This window comes from Propithecus coquereli, unplaced genomic scaffold, assembly GCF_000956105.1.
Source record: "Propithecus coquereli isolate 6110/MARCELLA unplaced genomic scaffold, Pcoq_1.0 Scaffold150, whole genome shotgun sequence".
NCBI classification, from domain to species: Eukaryota; Metazoa; Chordata; class Mammalia; order Primates; family Indriidae; genus Propithecus; species Propithecus coquereli.
Window position 1 is genome coordinate 5,603,629 of NW_012139414.1, and position 10,151 is coordinate 5,613,779.

At 49.6% G+C, this 10,151-nt stretch overlaps 1 protein-coding gene across 1 annotated transcript in view; it reads left to right on the forward strand.

Annotated features, from left to right (window-relative positions):
- The window catches only part of WBSCR17 (Williams-Beuren syndrome chromosome region 17), a 404,099-nt gene that overhangs the window by 287,032 nt on the left and 106,916 nt on the right, over nucleotides 1-10,151 (forward strand). Inside the window, exon 6 of the mRNA XM_012640253.1 lies at nucleotides 8,082-8,199. Coding sequence (XP_012495707.1) covers nucleotides 8,082-8,199 — 118 coding nt within the window. The remainder of the gene's footprint in view (nucleotides 1-8,081; nucleotides 8,200-10,151) is intronic.

Below are 10,151 nucleotides of genomic sequence, written 5' to 3' on the forward strand. Positions count from 1 at the left end.
TGCACCCACAGTCTGCACACAGTGGGAGCTGAGAGAGGGGGACCTAAGGACTGAGAACAGGTTGGGCCATCTCAGGGGCAGGTGTCCCTCAGCCCCTCCACTGACGGCTGCAGGGGCATTTCTCTTGGGGACACTCGGACTGCCCCACTCTATCCCCTGGGGTGTTTTCACACCTGCCCAGTACCCCCCACACACTGCACACCTCAGTGCCACCGAGGCCAGACTCTCTCACTTCTCTTTCCCCTGGGAACTCAGGCCTCCTCCGCACGTTTCAATCCAGACCGGAACTGTTCCCTGGAGCAACACCATGTGCCAGACCCTTCCTCACCAGCTTCTTCCTCCCCTTCCTGCCTCCCCCCCTCAAGTCCTTCATCTCTCTCCTTTCCTTAAAGTTCTTGATAATAACTTGCATGTGTTGAGGACATTGCCATTAACAAAGCATTTCTATTTTTATGATCTCATCCAATTCTTACCACAATCCTATTAGGGAGTCAGGGAAGAGAACTCAGCCCAATTGATTGATGGAGAAACTGAGTCACAGATGGCTGGATGACTGCCCAGAAGGTGGCAGGACTTCTCATTTAGACTGCCTCCCCCAAATCAGTGGCCTGTGTGTTCCTGCCCATCCTAGAGTGATGGCCGTGGTACTCGTGCCATTTAACCCAGATGGGAAATACAGTATTTGGGCTGAAACTTGAAGTATTTGGGTACCTTCTCTGCAGAGGGCTAGAAAACTTTTCTGCAAAAGTAGCGTGGACAGATGCCTACCTCCAACATAAGAGTAGAGATAGGGCCAAGAGGCCTTCCCTCCTCTCTGGTGTCCTCCCTTCTAGCGGAGACTTGGGGTCACATTTATAATGAAATATGACAGACAAAGCCAGCTTGAGGGATGTTGTCACCAGCTCCATATTTTGTGCTGTCATAAAATACACATAACATAAAACTTACCATTTAACCACGTTAAAGTATACCATTGAGTGGCATTCAGTGCGTTCACAATGTTGTGCAACCATCACTACTCACTACTTGCGGAAATTTTTCATCACCTTAAGATGCAAACGTGTACCCATTAAGCAGTCACCCCCTACTATGTTCTCCATCTATCCCCTGGCAACCACCAGTCTGCTTTTTGTCTCGATGGGTTTGCCTATTTGGACTTTTCATATAAGTGGAATCATATAATACATGGCCTGTTGTGACTGGCTTCTATCCGTGGCATTATGTCCTGAAGGTTCATTCATACTGTAGCCTGGATCAGAACTTCATACCTTTCCATGGCTGAGTAATATTGCATTGTATGGATGTGCCACATTTTATTTATCCATTCGTCCATCGACGGATATTTGAGTTGTTTCAAATGTAGCTATTGTGAATAGAGCTGCTGTGAGCATGCATGTACAAGTTTTTGTTGGAACCCCTGTTTTCGGTTATTTTGGTTGTATACGTAGGAGTGAGGCTGGAGAAACCCCAGGATCATAGACCATCTAGATAAAGCCTTGCAGGCCACTGTGAGACCCTGACTTTTCTTCTGAAAGAAATGGAGAATCACTGGAGGGTTTTGAGTAGTAAAACGAAGACATGATGGCTCCGACTAGATGCACAGGATGGCGACAGTGCAGGTGGTGGGAGGTCAGCAGATTGCAGAGATGCACTGGGGGTGGAGCCATGAGGATTTTCCAGCCAATTGGCACGGCGCCAGCACCCAGGTTTCCCACCCCAGCATGCGGAGAATGAGGTTGACATTGCAGAGGAAAGACTGTAGGAGGAGCAGGTTTGGGTGGAGGGAAGGTTACCAGTTCCATGCCAGCCTCGTGCGCAGGGTCACTTAGACATGATGCAGACAGTGAGTGGACAATTGGATATACCAGTCTGGGCCTCAGAGGAAGGACCAGACTGGAGTGTAAATTGGAAGCTATTGGAATATAAATGTTATTGAAACCCCCGAGAGCAAATGAGATCGCCAGGGAGAGGGTATAGACGGAGAAGAGATCCAAGGGCCCTGGAGTCCTCCCACCTTGAACTTCAGGAGAGAAGGAGGAGCCAACAAAGGAGACTGAAGGTGTTGCCATGAAGGCGGCCAGGTGTGTGGGGTGCCCTGCATCCAGGAAAAGGGAGGGAGCAGCTGTGTCAGTGGCAGCTAAGAGGGCACACACCTGGAGGACTGAGAAGGCCATTGGATTTAGAGGATGAGTCACCTCTGACCTCGACAAATGCACTTGCAGTGGGGTTGAACGCCTAATCGGAGTAGGGTTAGGAGAGAACTGGAAAGAGGAATCAGAGGCACCGAATATAGACAGCTCATTAAAGGAGTTTTGCTACAAGGGGGAGCAAAAAGCAAGGAGAGGGCAACTGTGAGGGAAGTGGGTCAAGGAGCACTCTGTAGGACATTTGAGCTGCTAGCAGTGCTGCAATGTGTTTGGGGAAGGGGACTGACGTGAGGCCCTGGAGCAGCAAGAGGGGACGGGATCGTGTACTCAGGTGGAGGTGCAGCCTGGGCTGAGCGCATGAACGGGGCAGATGCTAGTGAGAGGGTGGATGTAGGGGAGTGGACATTCTCTCTTGTGTGCTGTATTCTTAGGGAAGCAGAAAGCAAGGTCTCAGTTGAGAGTGAGGAAGACGGAGGAGGGATTGGAGGTTTGAGCAGGGAGAAGAAGGTGTGGGGAGCGTCTAGAAGAGTGAGAGAGGAGGCATCTGGGCCTGGGTGTGATTGATGGGCAGCACTAAAGGTCCCCTAGATACTGACGATCCTGAATTTAAAGTAAAATCGGCCACGTGGTTACATGTGTCTCTAACTGTGTCCAGCTGTGCAGTGCGGGTGTGGAGTAGGTGGAGCGTCAAATTCATCAGCATCGGGATTTTGCCAGCTGAGGACAACAAAGTGAGGAGGGGACACCAGGGCAACACCAGTGACGCCAGGGCAACACCAGTCACAACGTCCGACCATGGCTTTAAGCCGGGACGTCCACTGTGTAGGTGGTGGGGCCAAGGGATTGGAGGTCCCAGCAGGGTAGAAGGATGGGGGGCTGGGGGTACTTGAGGAAGTGAGCTGGAAAGATGGGGGTGGTAATCAGAGAGTTGGGTGGATACAGTTAGAGAATGCAGATGGTTTTTTGTTTTCTTATATTGTCGAGGTAGATTTTCTGTAAGGGATATGTATTCTTTTTTGTAATGTAAAATTAATTATTTCTCAAAAAGAAAGAAATCTGTTTGGAAGAGGTGGAGTTGGTCTCACGGAGGACATTTCAGGGAAAGGAAGTGCAGGGCGTAAGTTGGCACGTATTTCACGAACGATGAATGGTCGCATGTAGCCCTAGAGTCTGTAGGGATGGAGGGGGCAGAACTGTCCAGGCAGAACTTGCACTTCATTCAGAAGAGAACAGGGAGGCAATGGAAGGTTCTGAGGAAGGGAAAGTTCTAGAATGCAGCCGGACCCTTTGTTGTCTAGGAAGAGAGAAAGCACTGAAGCCAAGGAAGCTTTGAAGTTCCTGGAGCTGCCACCTTCTCACGGTCTCCTCCTTTGCTCTCCTCTCTCTCAGCTGGAACCGCTGTGTGTGTCACATATATTTGTGTAACCGCAACAATAAAAGTGATTATTTTTAATTTCTGTTCTTCTCCTCTGTAATGGAGCTATTACGCTTTGGCAGATCCTTTAATATGATTATCATTTTTGAATGATTTTGAATGGAAATGTTTGCACTAATGGTAGCAATCGCAGTTGAGTTTGAAGAATGAGGCTGTAGGCTCTCATCCCTGGATCTCATCAGTCCCCAAGTGCTGTCAGCAGCGGCTGGCATGGCTGGGCAGGTGGCGAGGACGTCTCTGAGGGGAAATGGGGCCGAGCTTTGCTCTTGATTTACTGATCGTGAAGATGCAGCTGGCTAACCCACCACCCACGCAGCAGGTCCCAGATGGGGCGCTTCCTCTTGGAGGACTGCTCCTTCCCCAGATGGAGGACAAGGACGGCTCTCATTGCCAGTGCAGACAGGTAGTTCCAGAATTCAAAGCAGTCACCCATGGAGCTCACCAGCAACACTGGCTGGCCCAGCATGAGTGAGGACATGTCTTTTAATTATTTAGCCTCCACGATGTTCACCAGTTAGACATCAGCCACCTACCAGGGGCCCTGCCTGCCCCCTGCACTACGGGGAGGTCCCCAGAGGAGCCGTGGCGTTTGCAGGACAGCGGCCTTTGCTTCTGCTGCCAGGGAAGGCCACCTCCTGGGGCCAGTTCCAAGCTTTCCTTCCCACTCTCTGTCAGGCTCTTCATGACACTGTGGCTAAGTTTGACCGTGACCTTTAGGGAACCTTTTCAGGTGACACCAACAGTTCCACCTCTCCACTGCATGAGGACCAGTCTCCTGCCCCTTTGTCTTCAGGCTCCAGTGGGGCCCTCCCAGGATGCAGACAGAGCCCTGGTTTGCTGCGGCCTCCTGTGGACCCTCCTGCCCATCTGGGAAGCTGACCTGCCCTGCCCTGGTTTAATGAGGAGGTATTGAGGGGACCTCGCAATCCTGTTGTGAGAGTCCCAGGACTTCTGACAGAGAACCTGGAGGAATACGCTGAACAGAGCAATTCCAGCAGAGAGAGGACCCAGGGCAAGACTGTGAAGTCTTCTCTTTTTACCACGTACAACCGAAACATAGCATTCAGATAAAACTGAGTTTTAGTAAAACATCAGGCTGCTTGACAGGGAAAGATGGTACCCAAAGGGCAATCTGAGAGGGACCTGGAAGGAAGAAGTAGCCTGTCTATGCCCTCCACAGTAGAGGTGACAGAGGGGTCCCCCCTCACTCCTTCCTTCTTTCCACCCCTGGTTGGAGCACGTTCCCGTGCTGTCCACTGGTCCCTGATGCATCATGGACCCCTCCCCGGCAGGGATCCTCACACCCAGATCTGTCGTGCTCATTTGTTGATTCCCCAGTATGCAGTAAATGCCTGCAAGGCACCGTCTCCTGGAAATACCAGGACAAATGACAGGGATAACATCTCTGCTCGCAGGCAGGGCCCTGACCATCTGGTGGGGGAGAAGGCTCCGCAGGATGGCCCCGCTGGTACCACACGTCCCACTCTGTAAATCCAATTCTGTGGTTCTGGGCTGAAACCGGGAATCTGTGTTTTCTAAGGAGCTATTGGAGCGACGCTGATGCAGGTGGGCTCTGGACCAATCTCTGGGAAGCATTGTTTTCTCCCATGGAGCTGTGCCCAAAGCCACCCCTTTTGAGAGTGTGTTGTCCCACTGCTCCCTGTGACTTTAACTGCCCTGCTTGCCTTTGAGGGGTCATTTCAAAAGCAGAGACTCTTGCAGCAGAGTCTTAACTGCACGTGCTTGTCAATGTTGGACATTTGGGGAGATTGTTCTAACTTATCAGAATTTCTTGATGTGCCCACAGTTGCTCTCTAGAAAACAGAGTTAACACCAGGGCCACCTCCCTGTCCCCTCCTTCTCTGCAGACTCAGGGATGCTCCTCCCACCTCCTGGCACAAGTGTCACTAATGTGTGTCCATAACTCAGGTGGGCCCTGCCTTTAGCTCTCCCAGAATGAATCTTCCCTGCAGTTTGCCTCTTCTGGCTGTGTAATAAAGTTTTTCTTTTCTTTTCTTTTCTTTTTTTTTGCTCTGGATTATAAGTAGGAGGGGACAGCATATATCATCATCACCATGTGGTTGGTTGCAAAAAATAGAAACTTATCTAACACTGTTTAAGTTGAGAAACACTATTGCAAAGATGCAGGGGACTCTCCTGTGACCTAGGGGCAGAGAGCTGAGCCAGGCCTCTGAGCAGATGGGAAGCCAAGGTCCCCAGGAGGCCACTCCCCCTGCACACCCACCTGGTCTCATTTTTCCACTGTACACCTGCCTCAGTCATCCGTGTGCAAAGGAACCACCAGCGCTGCTCCAGGGTGATGGCCTGAGCCCTGCAGATGTGTGAGACCATCGAGCTCTAGCTGTCCCAACTGTCCCCATTCCAAGCTTCAGAAGAAACAGAATTTGATTAACCTGGCTTGGGATTAGTGCTCATATCTGGTTTGATTAACTGAGGCCAGGGGATGGGCTCATACAGCGCTTTTCCAGGCTACAGGTCAGGCTGCTTCTCTAGGAGGGGTTGAGTGCTGGGGAGAAATGACACCGTGAAAGCCGTGGCCAGCCCTGCTACAGTCAAGGGTGGGTACACGACACCAGCACGTGGTTATGATTGGCATGAGATTTCTGGAAACACATGACAGGGCCTCCCTGGAAGACGGCAAAGGCACATTTCTTTCTGAGCTCCTGCTCTATACACTGGGCATATTGCATATCTTGTCTTGCTTAATCCACGCAACAGTACTCGGTAGAGATTTAACGGGATCCAGAGTGCTTTGTTGACTTAACACAATTGCAGTTTTCAGCGGCAGCTCCAGCTTTCAGCTCTAGGCATTGTGCATTTCCAGTGTGCCCCACCACAGGCTCAGCACGTGGGTGCCCAGGGGTATTCCATGGAGTCGGAGATCTGGACATCAAGGTCAAAGTCAAGTTAGAAATCACAATGAGCTTGTGAGAGTCTGAGACTACAGTCCACAATTCCGCTCAAAAGAATTCCACCTAATAGTTTCCTGGTGGACCCCTGGCATTTCGATGGGCCCCCTGTGTGAGATGTCTCTTTTGCCCAGGAAAGCATCTTAACGGCGTTCCTGGCCCTTGGCAGCATGGGCATTTGCCAGCTTCTCCATGGAGCCTTTTCTGAAGAGTGCAGTAAAGTGTAAGTGCTAAAATCAAGAGCTTTAGCTAGACAGGTGCTGAGTTCTGTTCTGTGACTCAGGGAAGGTCACTTGATCACCATGTGCCTCAGCTGTGGAATGGAGAGGTTCTACCTCCTTCCCAGGGTTGTGGAGGTGATTACACGAGATGTGCATGGAGAGTTCTTTGCACCCTGTGTTGAGATAGTAATTACTCAATAAATGGTTGCAATAATAGTAATAATAATCATTATACTATTGTCATATTCACTCTTAGTTGCTTGCAGGAAGGTGTATCGTGTTTCTCTACCCACTACAGCACCAGCACAATGCCTTAGACATGGTAGACGCTGAGAAAATATTTGCTGCTTGAATTTGTTATATAAGGGTATGTATAAAGTCTGGAGACAGAAGCAAAGAGACGTAATAAATGCTTTATTGATACTACACTACAATACATAACGTGATACAATTTGTAATATGTGTCAATGTGTCGCCCTTCATTAGCAATGCATGGCTTCATGCATCATACAAGATTGCAATGAACTTGGTGCATTCATGCGGCATTTCTGTCCATCCCTGCACATATATTGGTGCACTGTTGCCTCATGTGGTTTTTGTTGCTGATTTCCATTGAGTCCACTTGTGCCTTTATCCTGCCCCAAAATAAGTGGTCAAGGGGATCAATATATACAAGAATAAAATAATAACCTTTTAACCTTTTATTTTAATAACCTAATGACCAGAATTCATGGTCATTCTGTAGATAATCTTTTCATCTCTCTGTCCAGGACCCCCTCTCTGTGGGCTGAGGTTGTCTCTCTGCCCTTTATGATTGGTATCTTTGGGCACCTGTGGTCTCCTCTCTTTATCCCTTCTCTAAAGACCCCCACTCTGATCCACTTGCTCCCACCAGAACATGGAGATCAGAGCCCTTATGTGTGAGCTTTCCCTGTTCAGTTTCCCTTCGCGCTCCCAGCTTGCTAGATCTCTCCTTCTTGGAGTAGTAAGCAGACTCTTCTTGTTCCTAACCTCTGAGCTTCTTTGAGACTGCCTGAGGACCCCCATCCTACCACTCAGCTGTCCCCAGGGTGCAGGGAGAACCTCTACCTATGTGTGCAGACACCATGTGACATGGGAGACCAGACCTCATCCAGTCTACAAGGGAGCCAGGCTATCCCTAAACGCTTTGGCTTCCCTAGTTGTTCTGAAGCTAAAATGTCACCTTGTGGAGGTGTGGGGATTGAGGGCATTCAGGGAAATGACTTGGTTCGCTGGGTTGGAACTCAGCACATACTACCGTGGTGTGTACAGGAAGGCTTCTGGTGCTGACATCTCAATGAACTTCATTTCTTTGTCTCTCCTGCAGGACGCCAGCCATGATCGGCTGCTCCTTCGTGGTCAACAGGAAGTTCTTTGGTGAAATCGGTCTTCTGGACCCTGGGATGGATGTGTACGGAGGGGAAAACATCGAACTTGGCATCAAGGTTTGTGGCCTGGAGTCTCTCCCTCTTGATGTGTTCATGTCCGTGAGCATAGCTGCTTAGTCATCCTTAAGATGTATCTAAAGCTTCTTACAGCGGATGAATGACAGCGTCATTTGTCCCACCCCCACTCCGGCGGCGGGGGGGATGCCCCAGCAACATTGCCATTGTCACCCCTCCTTAGATGGGGAGCCCAGGCTCTCCTCTCTCTAAGGTTGGCCAATTTGTGACTCACTCTGAACATTAGCGGGAAAGTTTGGTTCCCACTCTTCCGGTTTTGTTCTCTCCTTAAATTTTTCTTAAAATTAAGTGATCTTCTTAGATTAATATTTCCATCCTATGTATTTTGATGGTTCGTGCACATCATAGCCTCATAAGATGCCAGAGGAGGGAAACATGTTCCGGGATCCTCCCTTTTCTCAGAACTGCTTCTAGGGGAGGATGACGCAGGAAGGGTCCCCCAGCCCAGATCAGCTCCACCGTGATAGATATATTGTATATCCTGGGTTCTACTTAAGATTTCGTTAGAAGAAAAAGTCCACTGTAGAAAAATAAAAGTCGGAAACCATGGGTGCATTCCAACCTGTTCATTTTAGACTTAAGACAAATGAATCCCAGAAAAAGATGGGGGGATTCCTTAGTACCCCGTGACCAAGATCCTCTGTTTGACTAAACTTTAGTCAGGCTCCTGAAACTTCTCCTGTACCTGTCTGTGCACTTCCTTGTAAAATCCGGTTTTAGCAAGAAGCCCTCACCCTCGATATCTGGTCAGGTTCCTCATCCTCCACCACCCCCCAGGTGATGTCTGGTCACCCTGGCCTGTCTGCAGCAGGAATCCTGCTAGGTCGGTTTAGCCAGAATCCCCCTCACCCCTGCTGTTTCTTCTCAGTAATTTTCCATCCACTCACCCCACACTGCTCCTTGGCTATAAATTCGCACCTGCCCATGCTGTATTCCGAGTTGAGCCCAGTCCCTCTTCCCCACTGCAAGACCCCACCGTGTGGTCCCTGTACCTATCACGATGGTCCTAAATAACATCTGTCTTACCGTGCTTGAACAAGTGTCATTGCATCATTTTTGGCTTTAACCCTGGTAACCATTTAACAGTGGACTTGCTTCTCCTGCTGGGCGTCTTCCCCAGCACTGTGACGATGCTGGAGCGGAATCCAGGCTGGGGTCTCTGTGTCCGCTGCCTCCTGTTCTGAATCTCTGCATACTTGAGTCCTGGGGAGCAGGCTTGTTGGAAACAACTCGGGACACCGCTGTGAGGTTGAAAGTTCGTTGAATTTCTTCTGTCCTTTACTGCTGCATTCTGGTTTTTATTCTACCTGGGCAGGTACTCGGTGCAGAACCCCTACCCCAGTCAGAGCTAAGCCCGCTCTCGTGTCCGATTTCGCTGGCTTATCCCTGACTGCTCAACAACTTTAAGTCACCCCATCAACCCCTCATCTACACTTGAGCTCTCTGTGTGGAATGAGAGACTTTGTGCCCCATCGTGTCCAAGCCACACGAGTGAATGGGACCATGGGGACCTTCCCTGGATCCTAAAATCACTCCCTTTTGAAGACTGCAGACTCTTCTTCCTGGGCTTCCAACTCCAGGCTGGTTTCTTGCTTCCATGGGATTTGCATGGGATTTCTTTGTAAAGCCCAGCAATTCAAAAGCCCGTGATCACAGCTAATATATGTGCCATTCCTCCTTTTTAATTTAATTGAAGAAAAAGATCTGGACCCAGCATGTCAATCCTTGGCCTGCAACTTACATTTCCACCCTGCTCCCATCTCCTCATTCCTCCTGGACCTTCCTGCTTCTTTTTTCCTTAGCAATCGTCAGTTCCTAACATATGACAGAATTTACGCATTTTTTATGTGTATTGTTTTTCTTGTCCATCCCCTCGATAGATTGCAAGCTCTGTGGGGCTCATATCTTTGTTTGATTCACCCTCACATCCCAAG